This window comes from Papaver somniferum, chromosome 9, assembly GCF_003573695.1.
Source record: "Papaver somniferum cultivar HN1 chromosome 9, ASM357369v1, whole genome shotgun sequence".
Lineage (NCBI taxonomy): Eukaryota > Viridiplantae > Streptophyta > Magnoliopsida > Ranunculales > Papaveraceae > Papaver > Papaver somniferum.
Genome location: NC_039366.1, coordinates 79,632,461 through 79,650,370, shown reverse-complemented (window position 1 = coordinate 79,650,370; position 17,910 = coordinate 79,632,461). Strand labels below are relative to the sequence as shown.

Genomic DNA, 17,910 nt, shown 5'->3' with positions numbered 1-17,910 from the left:
ATTCACGTGCGTGGACCAGATTGGTTGTAGGCGCAGGGATACTGAAGGAACTGAATAACTTGGAGTTAGTTTACTTGGTATCAACTATACGAAGTTGTAGTAGTCTTTGTATAACATCTTAATTCTTAGCGTATTTAAATTTGGACTAGGTCCCGGGGTTTTACCGCCTTGCAGTTTTCCTCGTTAACAAAATCTTGTTGTGTGCCTTTACTTTAATTTTCGTCTTATAATTAATGTTATATTTATAATTAAAATAATAACATTGTACGTTAATCAAACACTTGGTTCTAGTCTCATAGTTTGGTTCAAATTCGAACTTATGCTATACACCAAGTGTACGCCTTATTTAAGTAATTTCCTTGACAGTTCGTGTCTGCAGTAGATTACACAACATATGTCTTGCATAGGTTGATATCGAAAATATTATGGTGTACTTCGTATCCTCGTAATTTTATATTTATTATTAGGTATTTCTTATTCTAAATTTTTCTTCTTATTTTTAGAATTACTTATTTTTCCAAGTTATGTTAATTAGTTTTACATTTATCTACTGTAATTTACAATAACACAATTTAACTTATTCAATCAAAACATGAGCTAGTCTCAGTTATCTCTCTTTTCTACCCTAATATCTATATTTCACGCTTCCATTCTCCGTCACATTTTCTCATTTTTACATTGTGAGTGATGATGCCACACAAATATATGATCTGAATCGTCGAATTACATAGACACGTCAGAATAATAAGCTTCTATTGGTCTACTATAAAGCTCTTCAAGCTCTATGCAAGAAATTGATTTCCACCATCCATGCAACATGAAATGCATAACTGATACCAATTAGCGACATAAGAGAATGAAAAGAATTTAATTGTAGAGTTAATTGCTGGTATCGACTCAGAATTTGATCATATCAAGATTTAAGTATTAGGGAGGGACTTGTTCACGATGCTTCGAGGAGTCTCTAGGATTAATATATCTAAGGATATTCACATTGGTGCTATGACATCTCTGGTACCTCCAGATAGCTCAGTCCAAAAGTTGTTGGCCCATTTTCTCATGCTCCAACAGTCATACTGAAAAGCAACCGAAAGTATGGTGAGAAAGAGTCTTTATGTTGTGATTACCATAACAAGTGTGGACATACCAGAAAGACATGTTTTAAGTTCAATGGTAATAGATTATGGGGTAATTCTATTAGCTGTTTTGGAGGAAGAAAAGGTGTTCTAATAGCACACATCACAAATGATGATGGGGAGTTTCAACTGACATCATTTTCCCCCTTCCATTCAAATCCATATAGGGCAAATGATAAAAGATCATGCTCGAATGTTGTCATATGAGGAAAATTTTATTGGCTCTAGTTTTTTGGCTCAATATGGTAACATATATAACTTTGGTAGTGCATGAAGCTCTACGTGTGATAAATATAAGGATTTTTGGATTATCGATAGAGGAGAAACTGATCACATGTCTAACAGGTCTAACATGTTCTCCCCTTAAAATATTAATGTTGTAATGGTTGAAAAAAGGACGGGCCTTTTTATGATTTCCCTCGTATGGGCGTGCCAATTGGTATTTCCTAACTAAGAAACTCTCTACCGAGAAGGTTTAAAACAAAAATGTTAATGACCCCCAAGTCCTTTTTTTGTCCTGGACAACAAAGAGTAGAGTTTATATGTCGTTTTCCATACCAGAGCTATCTGGTTTTCAACCATTCCGCAGAGCTTCATTTCGTTTTTCCTCTTTCAGTGATAGGGTTAACTAGTCTGTGACTATATTATTTTTCACGTCTCCTACCGATTTCTCCAAGTTTCTCATCTTTTTTCATTTGTGCAGTATATCAGGTTGTTCAAAGAAGCATGGGAGAAACCCTGAAGAAGAAAACCTAATCTCTACTTGCAGACAAACCCTAACTTCCCTGAGAGTGAGTTTTCTGTCTGACCCTAAAAAGAATTTGTGCAGACTTCAATTTGATTTTGGCTTGTTGTGTAGTTCTCAGTATAAATTCTTATTTGTGCTTCGAATATCTTTTTGTTCATAGATTTGTTCAATGTTATAAGTTGTTTTTTGGGTTTTATCTTTGATTTAAGTCTTAAAAGATTAGCTAATTTAAATTTCCATTATTAAAGCAATACAAAAGTGCCAATTGATTTAGCTTCGTGAATTCTCAAAGAGAAAATAAGAAGTATATTTCTTGTATTTAGAGGCTTTACTTATCTCTCGGTGGAACGAACAGCTTGAAATCAATCGAGAGAAGAATCCCCAATTTCATCAACTAAAGTAGAAGCAGGGATGAAATCCTAACCTCTATATTCAAAATAGGTTCTCTATATTCGTCATTTTTTCATCTCGGTTTTCTTGATATATGGTTTGTATTTCTAGAGAAATCCAGAGATTTTGGTTTTGGTACGGTAATTCCTAACACTTTCTGTTAAATCCATGTGTTTTACAGAATTTTTGGTTTTTTCTTTTTGTTGATTAATTTGGTTTTGGTGGTGTTGAAGGATGTGAAGCTTCCACTAGTAATGGAGGGATCGATTATGATCAAATTATTGTCGAAGTGGAACAAAGGCTACGAGGACTTCACACAATGTAGCCCTTTGGGTTAGGGTATCTTCCACTAGAGTTGTTTTTTTATTATGTGCTTACATTTTGCAGGAGATTTAAGCGAACAATCTAGATAGACTTGTCCTTGGTGGTATAACTCTATTGTTGACAACGCATGGTGTTTTTGATGTTTTGTTGTTTTACTGCCTCAGAGGCATTAACCATGGAATTGTTGTTGCTAGGATAGATGCTAGTTGCATTGAATTAACTTTCTTATGTTTGGGTGACTCCAGATCCTGGTTTGAAAACCAGGGAAAGCAGATGATGCTCCAGAGTGTGATAAGTTCGCTAAGTATTACCGCGATTTTGCCCCGGAGAATGGGTATGTACTGCTAAGATTTTACAATCTTATTTTTCTTCTCCTTCTTCTTCTGAGCTGATGGGATTTTGGGGATTATTGAAGAAGAATTTCAGGCATAGATGAATGTTAGGACAGGGATGCAGCTGCAATTTGTTGGTGGTGGTTTTGAGCTTAACTAAATCATAAATCCGTGTGAATTTTTTGCTTCTTATAGCCTACAGCATAATTCAATGAAGTATAATATCATAAATCCCTATGGTCAGTAACTTACCTAGGCTATAAGTAGGTGTTCTTATGTACGTGGGCTGAACTGAATCATTATAAATGGTAGGAATACTAAATTAAAATCACTTGTTTGGCATTTATAAATTACTAATTGGACAACACGAAATCGAGGACAACAAAAAAATAGGCATGAATTTCGGGATGCAGATGTCATTTTCAAATTTGTCAAGGACGAAAAAGACCGAAGTCCTTTAGTTAGGAATTTTAATAAATCCACCCCTTATTTTGTCAATTGCAATATTTTGGTCCCCAACAAGGTATTGCCCCAATATTAATCCTAGTATACCTTGCATTTTAACAGTTGATGGATTTACATTTATTGTCTCTGGTGAAGGATATATTCCGTTAACTAGCTCCATATACATAACCTTTCTTTCAGACTCCTCTCCATCAATCAAATAACCAAAGCTTTCAAGTGATATGTTACTTTTTCTTGACTCGCTTTGTGTTTTTCAGGTTCTTCTCATGAGAGCGGCGATTGGTCTTGGTAAGGAGAGATACCTTTACTACTTGGACTTGCAGGGAACATTACAAGACAATACATGATCCTACATATCAACAAGTGTGTCTAATTATATACATATTTAAAAAAAAATGGACGATTGGGACATCCTTCTTTTGGATACTTGCAAAGTTTATTCTCCATGTTGATTTCAAAAATGGATACATTTAAATTTCAATGTGAAGTGTGTTAGTTAGCTAAACATCACCATGTTCCATATCCTTTAAGAATGAATAGAAGTTTATTTCTATTTGTTATTATACATAGTGATGTTTGGGGTCCTCCGCGTGTCATTAGTTCTTATAATTCTCGTTGTTTGTTACATTCATTGATGAATACTGTCGAGTTTCGTGGGTGTATTTACTGAAATACGAAACCGATGTTTATGTTATAGCATTGCTCGGTCGTACTCGCATGCGTTGCTATCTCAAGCATGTTTGTCAATGTTAGTGATCAAAACTATATGTATTTATTTCTAGTATACTTATGACTAAGTCTCGGTCTAGGATAGTTAGGAATAGTTGAGCTCCAGACTCCATGGCGATTATCTTGCAAAGACGAAGAACTACTCAAGGAACCGGTGGAACTTCATCCGACCAAAAGGTATGTGGAGACTTGAACTCATCTTGTCACTCAAAAGTCTATCTACTATATCTCCTACTCTTGAGACAAAAGTCGTATAAGTATGATAGTTTTCATACATACACATTTGCTATTTCGCGCCGACTTTACTCGCCTATCTTTTTTTCGAAATACGTGTTGGTAAGCTTTTACTTTAACCGTCTTCATCTTTACCCGTGACGAAAGTCATGATGACATTTCAATCTTGAAAATAGCTTTGGTGACGATAGTCGATTCTTTATGTCTAACGACTGTTATAACATTATAGAAGAATGTTTCAATGATTGAAATGTAGAGTTGAGAATATGTAACCACCTATGGATGTAAGCATATAGTTTGTTCACACATTAGTGTATAAATCTATGTGCCGGAAACCAAGTGCGTGCATATGTGTGCATGCGGTATTGGTGAAAGAGACAGATTGGGTACGCGTACTGGCGGAAGTTCATGTCCGTGTAATTCTCTGAGTTTGAAGTTTACGAACTCAAAAACCAGTCACCTTATGTACGCGTATTCGTATGCGTACTGGTGGAACTTTTTCACCCGAAAAAGTATGCTGAGTTTGGAAACTAAAACCAACTCAAATCCGGTAGCTAAGGTACGCGTACCCAAGCTAGTTATTTCTCAAATCGGTAGTTCATGGACTTAAACAATAAATTATAAGGAATGCAATCTTTGAAAACCGTGGGTATATTGTTCATGAATTGATTTGTCATGTACCTGGGTGTGCCCCATATCATATTTGTATCTGTCTTTAGTAGTATTGGTATTTAGTATTGTTGGTAGTGGTAAATAGTAGTTAGCTGTAATAATGGGTTATGATTGAACCATCTGGTGGTTATCTAGCCGTGGATTCTAGGGTAGTATTTGAGAACTTTATATGGTCTTCAGTCTGTAATGAAAACAGTAAGCAAATTATAATCAATTCATAATCAAAAAGGTCGTTTTAACGATTTAGGCTGTGTTCTTAGGAACCAGTAGGCTTGATCCTTCTGGATTGAGAGAGGTTTATCCTCAAATTATCTATCAAACCTGTCATTGTACTTAGGTACATAACAATTGGTATCATATTCGTTCGATCCATGGGGGATTTGTTGTATCGAGTTAGGGATAAATGTGCAATCTATAACCATTTACTTGAGTTGAAGAGACAATATCAAGATGTGCTTAACGATGTACCTTCAGTAAGTCGCAATTATCGTTTTTGGAAGATAGATTATCAAATCTCCATCGCCAATCTTAGATGGGAATCAATTAAAATACCACCATTAGAATTCGTTAATGGAGTTCTGGATACCAAGGCTACAAAAGAGGAGGAGATTGTCATCGACAAATTGGTACCTGAATTCAGTCAAGACTCTTCAACAGAGTAGCAATTAGATTCAATCCATGGGGTTAGAGAAGCTCAACAGATTCAGGAAGAAATTCAATCTGACGAACCAACAGTGGAAGCAGCTATGGTTCCTGAAGAATCAAAACTTGAAGAGATGTTTGTGGCTGAAGAATTGATTGTTGATTCTCTTGATTCCCTTGATGTGTTGATTCCATCGTTTTTCTTTGACGACAAAGCAGATCCAACCAATGATTTAGAAGATGATGATTATCTCTATTTCGACTTGCTCATTCCTTTGTTTTTCTTCAAAGAAAAGGAAGATTTACCTGCTGAGGTGAATTTTCAAACTACATCAGTTATGAGTAATCAAGGTAGTTGTGAGAAACTCCAAAGCTCGATGGAGTTCTTCCGTGGTAACATCAAAGTAATTAGTAAGAATCGTTTTGCTCTTGTTCGTGATTATATTCGGTTATTGTTTGATCGTGGAAAAGATTTCAAACTCTTTAAACATTTTTGTTACTTAGCTGGAATTTATGAATTTGGTTTTGATGCAATTACTTCATGTTCCTTTGCACTATATGTCTGTTCAATTTTAATGAATGAATGCAGTGGAAATTCTGTGTCTCAGCTACTCTCTAAGAATGGGTATTGGTCAGCTTCTTGGTCTGGTGAATCAATTGTGAATATATTAGCTAGAGGTGGTGTTACTAATATTGCAGGCCTCTTGTTTGCTAACATGCCTTAGAATGAAGCTTGGAATTTATAGGGTATTGGAATTGATTTCCTCTTACAGCTCAGAATGGGTAGCGTTTTTGATCGTGGGAAAGTAATTGAACTTCTGAAAAGTGGGTCGATATTTTTTGACACTACTGACAATGGTTATGAGAGTAAGCTATTTGCTCGCTGGATATATGATCGAGGTAAGTGTGCAGTTCCTTCCTGGATTTTTTATGAGAAGTTGATTGTTCGATTACTTCCTAACCTTGGGTGTGAATTAAATTTTTGGGTTATACATTAGATGGCTCTTGTGTGTGTTGTTGTTGATCATTCTGAAATTCAAGATGCCAGTAAGCTGTGTGTTACAAACTCTGAAAGAAATAACATTTGGTTACTCTTGTTGATTAGAGTAGTGGGAACTGAAATGGCATTAAAGATATTGGGTCAAAGGCTTAGGTGTGTAGTGTGGAGTTGGAAGGGTGGTGAAGCTGCTACTCTTTTGCAGTTTCAACATGGTTTGCTTTATGCTATAGGACTCACATCTGATGGATTGTGGAGGATTGGAGCAATGAAAGAACATTTTCTGTGTTGTTGTTCCTATTCAGTTTTTATTCTCAGCACTAAATATGCACAACCATATTTTTTAAATACTTCAGTCATTCTTTCTAATAGTTTGCACCTTCTTACTTCTATTACAAAACAATCTACAAACTCCATGGTGTTATTCAACAGCAGAATGCTCGGTATGGGTTGTTTTTATCTTTCTTTTGATTATACTCGTACATTATTTGAACGTGGAAAGGAATTTGAACTCAGTATGTGGACTTCTTGTTATGTGCAACGGGATTTCAGATTTGGGTTTGTTTTCCTTCGGGTAAATTTAGTGGATAAAAGCCATAGAGTATTTGTTCATCAACTGGTTTATAAAATTGAGTACCGGTCTGATTGGTTGTTCAATGCTTCAATATTTTATGTGTCAGCTATGAGTGAAGGAGGATTTTTTTCCCTGGTGCTGAAGTGTGACTTGCTTGAGGTGATTTCAATTCATTGTTGGTGCTTTAAAGGGGTTCTCAAGGTTAATTCAACGTGTATTATAACCTATTATTGGGTCTATCAGTTGCAACCCGGAACTTCTCTTCTTGTGTTGCAGCCCTTGCATGCTTGTAGCATTTATTTTGATCGACCACTTATGGGAACTTATACTTCCTCCAGTCTATCAAGTCTCCAGCTTCTAATACCTTGAAGTCAGACGTTACCTTTTCGTGGTTCCAGTTTTCTGGTGTGATAATATTAAACATGAAGAGACCTCATCTAGTACTTGTTTGGTGGGATTTGGTATATATAGGAAAGGGATACTTCAGCTGGACAGAGTTTCTTGTTAGGGACGTGATAATCACGGACTTGCTTGTCAGGATTCTTATTCAGATCGTCATGAAAGCGGTGGGTCAAACATTCAAGGCATTTAAACTCCAGCAAAGCTCTAAGTGGAAATACCTGGGCGTGTCATTTCCGAGCTGCAGTCCAGCAAGAGATGAAGGAATAGGTCATGAAATAACCCACACAGACATAGTGACAAATCATATCCTGAACAGTGCGGCATATACAAAGAATCGTTATGCGAGAGCGGTTGTAGTTAGCTTGGCAGTTAACATTTTCTTAGGAAATGCTGGCTGCAAACAAGTGAATGTGGTGCTAGTTAAGGGAAGCAAGTTAATAGTGCTACAGGTGACCGAGATGGAGCTGAAGTTTTCGTCACGCCAATCAGCAAAGGAGGAGCTCAAAACTATTCTTGAACTCATTAGCACACTCAAGCGGTGGTTGCAATCCGAGCTACCAAGGCACAACAGAATGGACATGAAGAGAAAGAGCATTAAGGGTTTATATTTTCTAGCTAGTTGTTGTCGATTGTTAAGAGTTAGGTGGTCAGAATACTTAAGGATAATGATGAGCACTTATGTGGCTACTGTTGGAGTTCACTTCACATCAATTTTTTTTTACCAGGAGAGCATTCGACAGCTGGGCTTGGTATATGAACCTTATGGGCCTCACGGGTTTATTTTAATGGTGTTGAGGGTATTAGGCTTCTCATGTGCATTGGAGAGTGCGGCAACTACTATATCCTCAACCGGGCGTCGACTTTTCAAATTTTGGTGCTTCACTTAACTCTCATCCTTGAGGACAAGGATGTTTTCAAGGAGAGTGGAATGTCATGTACCTGGGTGTGCCCCATATCATATTTGTATTTGTCTTTAGTAGTATTGGTATTTCGTATTGTTGGTAGTGGTAAATAGTAGTTAGCTGTAATAGTGGGTTATGATTGAACCATCTGGTGGCTATCTAGCCGTGGATTCTAGGGTAGTATTTGAGAACTTTATATGGTCTTCAGTCTCTAATGAAAACAATAAGCAAATTATAATCAATTCATAATCAAAAAGGTCGTTTTAACGATTTAGGTTGTGTTCTTAGGAACCAGTAGGCTTGATCCTTCTGGATTAAGAGAGGTTTATCCTCAAATTATCTATCAAACTTGTCATTGTACTTAGGTACATAACATGATTAAAATTAATCAAATAGATTTTTTTTCAATTGTGTCTATATATAAAGACCTAAGCAATTGAACAACTCTTGAACTAGTTCTTATGAGTCATTTGAACTAGTTATGAGAAAGATGAATACGGTTAATATGAAAGCACTCATATGGATGACCATTGGTCAACCATTTGTGAACCAACCAATGTGCACGTTTAGGTACAGTTACTCAAACCTAAATGAATACATTTCATTTGTGTGTGACAAGCTAAGTTTCGATCTAACGGTTGAAAGATATTAGCTTGGATAAATCAGGCTTTTCATCTAACGGTGATTATTGAGTGCTTTGTTACCAAGGTAACTTAGATTGCAAACCCTGATTTGAAAACTATAAAAGGAGACGTCTAGAAACTGTGAAAAACTAATCCCCACACCTCCTGTGTGATACTAGTTGGTTTGCTAGAGTTGATTCTCCTTTTATTGTAGATTTCTTCTCGAGACCCTGGCGATTAACGACTTAAAGACTTCATTGGGATTGTGAAGCCAGACGAAACTACTTCTCTTGTAGTTGAGTGATCTGATCTTGCCATTTTCTATCGTACGAGTACAATTGAATAATTGACTTGAGATTATATCTCCGATAGGGCAAGATAAAAAGAAATCATAAACATCTTCGTCTCATCGTTTGTGATTCCACAATATCTAGTTTCGCTACCATATGATTTAGATTATTGTGAGGTGATTGATAATACTAGGCTGTTCTTCGGGAATATAAGTCTGGTCTATCAATTGGTCCTTGTTCACCTTGATTTTTATCAAAAGACAGAACAAAACTTTTAGGTTTATCTGTGGGAGATAGATTTATCTATCCTTGTATACTTTTCTGTGTGATACAAATTTGTTTACTAAAGTCTTCGACTTTGGGTCGTAGCAACTCTTGGTTGTGGGTGAGATCAGCTAAGGGAATCAAGTGCGTAGTATCCTGCTGGGATCAGAGACGTAAGGAGCGCAACTGTACCTTGAATCAGTGTGAGATTGATTAGGGTTCAACTACAATCCAGACCGAAGTTAGTTTGTAGTAGGCTAGTGTCTGTAGCGGCTTAATATAGTGCGGTGTTCAATATGGACTAGGTCCCGGGGTTTTTATGCATTTGCGGTTTCCTCGTTAATAAAATTTCTGGTGTCTGTGTTATTTCTATTCCGCATTATATTTTGTTATATAATTGAAATATCACAGGTTGTGCGTTGTATGGATCAATAGTGAAATCCAACCTTTGGTTGTTGATTGGATAATTGATTGATCCTTGGATATTGGTCTTTCGTACCATCCAAGTTTATCTCTCTTGTATTTAATCGAGACTCGCAGATTGCTTGAGTAAGATTTAAATCAAGAGATAGAGATATTAACTCGTTGATATACTTTTTATTAAGATTGAGTCTGTCTGTCTAGTTGATTCTCTTAAAAGTATAATAGAGTTAGTCCATACAGATTGTTAATCGAAATATTGGGTGAGGTTGTTTGACCCCCCATTTTCAGTTTACTCTACCATAAATTTCATAAATTTGTCCCTTACCCAATTTAACAACAAAATTCAAGTGTTTAGGTAGGATCGAGGTAGTGAGTATATAGGACACGGGTCTTTCTTCTTATTTCTTGGAACATAGGATTTTCCACCAAACCTCTTGTACTAATACCGCTCAACAAAATGTTGTTGTCAAGAGGAACAATGGTCACTTATTAAGATTTTCTAGATGCTTGTTGCTTTCAATGAATGTGCCAAAATTGTATTGGGATGATGTTATCCTTACAACAACACTTTTAATTAACAAGATGCCTTCTCGAGTTCTAAAATTTCAACCACCTCTTGTGTGCTTTCTTCATTTCCAACTATTACTCGTGTTCCACAAAAAATATTTGGGTTGTATTTGTTATGTTCATGTCGATAGACAATATCACTTAAGTTTTTCTTAGGATACCCGACTACTTAAAAAGGCTGCAAGTGTTATCACTAATTTCGTCAATCTCGGTCGAGATCTCACCGAGATTATCGGTATCGGTCCCTAGAGGACACGAGTCTCTTAATCTCGGCGACATACTAGTCAAGATACTGAAGGGGATGTGGTCAAGATACTAAAAAGGAAGAAAATGGTTGGTTGTAAGTGGGTATTCACTGCCCAGGTATGATGGAACTATTGAATGATAAACATCAAGATTTTTGGCCAAAGGATACACTCATACTTATGGAATCAACTACAAGAAAACTTTGCGCCTGTTGCGAAAATGAACAATATTCGTGTCTTGTTATCTTTGTCAGCAAACAAAGAATAACCTCTTCAAAAATTTGTTGTGAAGAATGCTTTTTCTTAATGGTCATTCGGAAGAAAAAGTGTACATGGACATTTCCTCCGGGATTTCAACTCGCTACCAATGAAGGGAAAGTGTACAAGCTGAAGAAACCTTTATATGTCTTATGGTAGGTTTGCCCAAAGTATGTTGAGATATGGATATTATCAAATTAAGACAAGTACTTTGTTCCTAAAATATTTCTGCAATGGAGAAATCACCATGCTTATTATCTATGTAGATGGCGTTGTAATGGCCGGTGATGATTTAGAAGAAGTGTGGAAGCTGAAATCTTACTTGGATAAGGAACTTAAAATAAAGGATTTATGAGCCCTGCACTACTGCATAGAAATTTAAGTGCCAATATCAAATGAAGGAATATTTATCTTCCACAGAAAATATGTTATGGATGTTAAAGTCGAGACATGAATGATAGGATGTAGGCCCATTGACACACTTTTCGAGCCAAAACAAAAGTTGGGAGAAGACACTGTTGGCCTCTCGATTAAAAAAAAGAGATATTAAAGGTTAGTGGTAAATTTAGCCTATTTGTCTCGCATTAGTCATGATATTGCATAATACGTAAGACTAGTATTTACGCACGCAGCATGAGACACAAATAGATGCAGTATATTGAATTCTTCGCTACCTAGAGTTTGCACTAGCAAAAGGAATACTATTCTCTAAGAATAATCATGTGGAAGTTAAGGCATACACTAATACTAATTGGCGGGTTTGGTGGTCGATCGCAGGTCTACCTCTGACTATTGTTTATTTGTTGGAAGAAAGACTCGGTGTTGTAGTACCCTGATATTCAGCAGTGGTTGGCCGAATGAAATATAAGTCATGGTTTGTATTTTCCTAACACTGAGGACTTTGAAGCACAATTGGTTCCAGAATTGGCAGAAAACTCTGCAGTTAAGCGTACTTGAGAGAGAGTAATCCAAGGATAGGTGGTCTCTCGGGAAGTTGTTGCCGTATGACCGCAGCGGCGCCCATTGAAAACCCCACATTGTTGGATAACTGCAGTGCCTAAGTGGCGACAGTATCGATGGAGATTTGGATCATTACATGCAAATGGTATCAGACCCGACGAATGGAGTGGATACAATGTGGTCATACCACATACTTCAAGTATGTGGCCCCTCTTTATATGCTGACACCTATTATAAAGTTGAAAATAAAGCCCCAAAACCGTTTTCTTACACAACTTTTTAACTAAAAAAAAGTTTTAACTTCCTATTTTTTTCTCAAAAGTAAATGCTTTACAGGAATTTAGAGGGGAAGGATTTTTAAGTTATATACATGAATATGTGGCCCGAACACATCTTAGATGGAGGGGCCGACGAAGGGTCACCTGTTGAGGGTGAGAGAGTATGCTGGACGAATATGTCAGGTACCTAGTCTCATGAGGGGCAGGGAACGTCGGAGATCTGGCCGCAGCGGTGCCCATTGAAAACCCACACTGCTGGATGTTCACAGTGGCTAAGTGGGGACGGTATCGATGGAGGGTCGGGTCATTACAAGTAGTATCAGAGCCGTCGACGGGTCACCTGCTGAAAATGGGAAGGTACACTGGACGGGATTGGTTCAGTGAGGGAGAGGGAACGTCGGAGATATGGGTTACTTGGAAATATTTTGGAGCCGAGGACGACTCCAATTTAAGGTGGTGATATTGTAATGTCCCGATTCGACGGGTAGGTTTCGCTGAATGGAATATACGTAATGATTTTTCCTTTCCTAACACCGATGCATTTTCAGAACAATTGGCTTCAGAGTTGGCAGAAACATTTGCAGTTAAGCATGCACGGGCATGAGTAATCCAGGGATGGGTGACCACCCAGGAAGCTGCTGCTGGATGACCGCAGCAGTGCCCGTTGAAAACTCCACGTTGCCGGATAACCGCGGTAGCTAAGTGGGAATATTATCGATGTCGGGTCGGGTCATTACAAATGATATCAGAGTGGACGACGACATGCATTTGTCGAGGGTGAGAGTGTATGTTGGATGGGATAGGTTAGGAACTGGTCTCATAAGGGGCAGGGAAAGTCGGAGATTTGGGATTGAAGAATATATTCTGGAGCCAAGGATGGCTCCAATTTAAGGTGGTGGCATTGTAATACCCCGATATTCGGCAATGGTTGGCCGAATGGAATATAAGTAATGGTTTGTCCTTTCCTAACACTGAGGTCTTTCAGCATAATTGGCTCCAGAGTTGACAGAAAACTCTGTAGTTAAGTGTGCTCGGGCGGAACAATTCAGGGATAGGTGACCTTTCGTTGTTGTTGGATGACCGCAGCGATGCCCGTTGGAAACCCCACACTGCCGGACAACCGCAGTGGCTAAGTGGGGGCATTATCAGTACAGTGTCGGGTTATTACAGGCGCAGCAAGAAACAATCAATCTAGTGCAGAAACATCGTCAAGATTTATGGCTCAAACAATCTATGAGATCGTGGAGATTATTATTAAAGGAGACTGGATTCAACACTAGATGCCCTATGAAGTTACATTGTGAAACAAGGCTACCATCAACATTGGTCACAATCCAGTCCAACATGATATAATAAACATGTAGACATTTTATCAAAAGTTAGATGAAGGGATCCTTTCTTCAACAAGTTGCTAAGTATAAAAGATATTAAGCACCTGATTGGGGTTGGGGAAGATGGTGACTCTTTTACCACAAAATATTCCTACTGTCTGTACACTTTCTTTTGGCATACTCCGATGCCTGAAAATTCAATGCAAGAGTTGTTGAATCCATTCTGTTTTTAGTTTTCCAATTAAGAAAACAACAACTTTTAAAATTAGTAAAAGTGGAGTTGATAGTTTATTTTCCCATGTGGGATTAAGAGCCTCCAAACACACTGTATGGCACTCCTTTAATCGTTTCAAAAAACAAAACATCAACTTTTACTATTTTCGTTTTTACAAAAAAATTGATATTTTCACTTTTTTTATTTTTATCTAAAAATAGGTGAAATTGAAAATGTTAAAATATTACTCTTCCTAGAACGGGCAGAATATATTTTAATAATTTTAGCTCCGGGATGAAAAGTTATTGTTTTTAATTAATTTTTGTATTATATTTTAATAACTTTAAATTTATAAAATGATAACCTACCATTAGACTGAAATGTCATTTTTAAAAATAATTTTATATTATTTTTAATAATTTGAATTTCAAACGGCAGATACTTTACCAAGATGATCTACCACATATATAGCGAAGACTTTCAACCGATCCATTAAACAAATAACTCAATTGAGTTTGGGATGAAAGGAGGTTTCCAGCTTCACTTGAATTCACCGTGATTCCAGGTCATCTATTAAAAGAAAAAAGGTCTTTTTGGAGATGTAATGGGTAGTTACTTGACTTGGATTCACCAGAAATTCGGGTTTTCTCTATATAAAAGTCTTGGGGATGAATAAGATGTAACTTGCATATGAGAGTCGCAACAGTTTCCATTTAGTAGCTTCCGTTCAATCCCATCATACGCGATAGGTTATCAAAAATGAGTATTTGACCCTATATTATTTACAGAATCACTAGCAGATGCCATGCAATAACCATAATCACAACCCAGTGCCAAGCAGGGTAACAATCTAGTTCTGACAGAACAGCAGCTAAAACTGGCCGGAGAGAATTCAATTCACAGAACGACAAGGACATTTTTCACAAGGATTATGGGTCTCTTCTCACACAAAATTTAATAGCATAAGTTCACGGTAGACCTAACTATACAAATTTTGTGAAGGACTGCACAAATCGATCAAGGAACTTGAGAACTCACAAAATTCATTGACCCCCAAAACACTGATTTTACGGAAAAAAAAAAATTATCGTTGCATAGTGTTCACCCGCAATATCATCGCATAAGATTTAATGTCTACCAAGAAGAAAACTAGCAAATGGAAAAAGATCAAGGTTCAGCAGCTGGAACGTCCTCAGGTGAAGGAGGTTTTTCCCCATTTTCAATGGCCTCAGAAGGAGGATGATCTGGCGAGGGTGGTAGCTGGCTTTCTCCTCCATTCTCAGTCGTGGTTTCTGGCTGAAAACTGATTGGGAATTTTGTAACACGAGGCTTATCGGCTAATATATTTCTCTGGACTTCATCAATCAAGACCTTTTGCGGTGGTTCTTCTCTTAGCTGTTCATCTTCATAATCATTGTTAACGTAGTACCCCACTCTGAGAAATTCTTGGCCAACATATGAGCACGTCAAAAGCAACACTGTCACACCTATGATATCTTCTTCGCGGATCTTAGATGGGTCTGGAGGATCTGCCTGCAACAGGATCATTATATGAAATAGGGAAGATAAGAAAAAGTGAGGAATGTCAAAAGGGTATAATAATTGTTGGCATTCTTGAAACAAACAACTTGCTTGTCATGTCAATCTATACACACTACAAAGGTTCGGGGAGTTTGTTTTAAATAGTTTGCAATGCCTAGTTCCTTTCATCTTCCAATTCACAGATAATCAACATTTTCTCTTAAAAAACAATGACTCACAGAGGAAAGAAGATAGGACTAAGTACTTTTAGCGGCGCTAAATAGTAATGAAGCAACATACTAAAATTAGAGATTTAACGAGATAGTAATATGACTTGTGCTTGTGTTTGCAGATTCTTCGAAGCTGCTTCAGATTTAAATACAGTAAGTGGGAGATTTATAGTACTGAGATAAAGACATAGGATTCCTACCAAAATTTCAAACACAATTTATTTAGGTAGTAATGAATACATGTCAGCCAGACAAAAGTGAAAAGAGAACTTGCAGTGAAATTGGATCTGCCTTGCACTAACATTGTATTTTAACAAAGCTACGGAGCTAGTTCCAGGAGGATTTTCTACCATTGAGATATTATAAATGAATCAGCAGGCCTTATTTCTCTACCAAATTTGAGCGGTTCTCAGTTACTCTAATACTTATAGCGCAAAAAAAATGTTTTGAATCAGTTCAATGCGTAAAGAGATCAGGTTACCTGGAAAACAAAACGATAGTTGCCCACATTGACTGGCCCAACAAGCACACTTTCTAAAAGTTGATCATAAGAATCATCTTCTGCAGATCCTACGTATATGAGTTTCCATTCCAGATCTGTCAGAGAATGACAAGGAAAAATAACTGTTATTACCTAGACCGGGAGCATGAGAAAACAATACAATTCAGAAGAACAGAAGTAGATTCAAGCTTGAAAATGACAAGAAGAAAAACTAGAACACGAAGATTTTCCACAAATAATCTTAGTGTGGATACTAAAGAATGTCATTTACATTGATGTGATATTAACGAACAACATGAATAATAACAATTTAGTATGGATACTTAAGGAAATAGTCTTATTCTGCCTTATCTCTGATAATAATCTAATCACTAAATAATATTTTGCAAGGGAACTCTATACAACGCCAAACCAGAATGAATAAATGCTTTTATTGCACAATCCATGATGAAATATAATAACCTCAACATATTCTTGTCATACATCACCAATAAGAGAGGAAGCTATTGATAGTGGCTTTCTAAATGAGTACATGGGAGAGATATCTTACTGCGCTTTAAGTGTCTACCAACATAAAATCTCAGAGTGTAAAGGACGTCTAAAATGATAGTTCCCATGAGGTCCACAGTACTGAAAACCCTAAATAACTCATAAACAAACATTCAAAACTGACATAGTGCTGAAAGATTTACATAACCATGGAAAAGATCATTTCAATCACTCTCAAGAAGTAAGACAAGATATATAAAAACGAACCAGATCACAAAACACCGCTTCTCTGCGCATAAAAGGAAAAAAATAAGAAACCCTAAATCAGACTTGGGCTCCGAATGAAAAACCCCAAGTCAATTGCTTTAATAATCGACATTCTCTACGATTTTAATTTCAATGTTACACTTCCAATTTCCAGTAAGAAAACCCCTATTAAAGAAGCGAAAATCCCTAAAATTTTCTAACCCTAGCTAGAGCGCAACTAAAGATGGTAAAGAGAACAAAATCAAAGCAAACAATTACATCTTATAATCAAATAGAAAAAATAAGAAGAAATTAAACAAAATAAAATAAAAATTATACCATCTTTAAGAGGAATCAAACATTCATAAGAAATCTCGAACTGGAAGGGATTCTGAAACGCCGATGGATTATCTAAAACTGTCACGTTCGTAATATTCACAGCACTCATTGTTGTCGATCTTCTTTGATTATTGAAAGAAAGAGAGAGAAATCTAATAGAACTTCAGTTGAAATCTCAGTCGAAACAAGCCAACCATGAAATCAAGAAACCCTAGATTCGGGAGAAAAATCCAGGCGAAGAAAAGAGCTAGCCAACGAGAGAGAAAAGAAATTGGGAATTTCTCTTATGACATTTTCACTTCTAAACACTAGTTTATATAGTCAAGTTTTTTTGACCGGAAATAACCGGTCAGTAATGTCATGGAGGGAATGGAAAAATGGTATAGGCGGGAGTTTTTGAATGCTGAAAAACAATTCTGGTTTTTATAACTACCCATCTTTTTTCGTGATAATTCTTTCAATGTTCAGAAAAAATGTGTATATGGTATACTCCGACTCCTAATTGTTACTCCTAAATTAAAGCTGACATTCTTCATGACGGGGTTGATCTGGTCTGGCTGGGGAACTTATTATGTGTTTGTGG

The 17,910-nt window shown here is 36.9% G+C and overlaps 1 protein-coding gene and 1 long non-coding RNA gene across 4 annotated transcripts; one reads left to right on the top strand and one right to left on the bottom strand.

Moving 5' to 3' along the window:
- The first annotated feature begins 1,709 nt into the window (after window positions 1–1,709).
- On the top strand, window positions 1,710–3,876 carry LOC113308593. 3 transcript variants are annotated; one of them, XR_003339929.1, is made up of 3 exons: window positions 1,710–1,927; window positions 2,208–2,932; window positions 3,653–3,876. It is a non-coding gene; the product is annotated as an uncharacterized LOC113308593 (long non-coding RNA). The 3 variants fall into 3 exon arrangements; XR_003339930.1 differs by having other exon boundaries at window positions 1,710–2,409; window positions 2,508–2,932; XR_003339928.1 differs by having other exon boundaries at window positions 1,710–2,932.
- Window positions 3,877–14,857: 10,981 nt separating this feature from the next.
- On the bottom strand, window positions 14,858–17,620 carry LOC113308777 (histone chaperone ASF1B-like). Its single transcript, XM_026557237.1, has 3 exons — window positions 17,328–17,620; window positions 16,233–16,348; window positions 14,858–15,533 (listed from the first exon to the last, which is right to left on the bottom strand). Exons 1-3 carry the CDS (start codon window positions 17,434–17,436, stop codon window positions 15,168–15,170), a joined length of 591 nt encoding a protein of 196 aa, XP_026413022.1. The 5' UTR covers window positions 17,437–17,620; the 3' UTR covers window positions 14,858–15,167.
- Between the last annotated feature and the right edge of the window lie 290 nt (window positions 17,621–17,910).

What these genes read in the sequence shown, in the direction of transcription:
- LOC113308777 (XM_026557237.1), bottom strand. Translation starts at nt 17,436, where the DNA reads ATGAGTGCTGTGAATATTACGAACGTGACAGTTTTAGATAATCCATCG. An exon ending in TTTGATTCCTCTTAAAGATG is followed by an intron (nt 16,349 to 17,327) that starts GTATAATTTTTA and finishes ATTCTCTGACAG; the next exon opens with ATCTGGAATGGAAACTCATA. An exon ending in ACTATCGTTTTGTTTTCCAG is followed by an intron (nt 15,534 to 16,232) that starts GTAACCTGATCT and finishes ATCCTGTTGCAG; the next exon opens with GCAGATCCTCCAGACCCATC.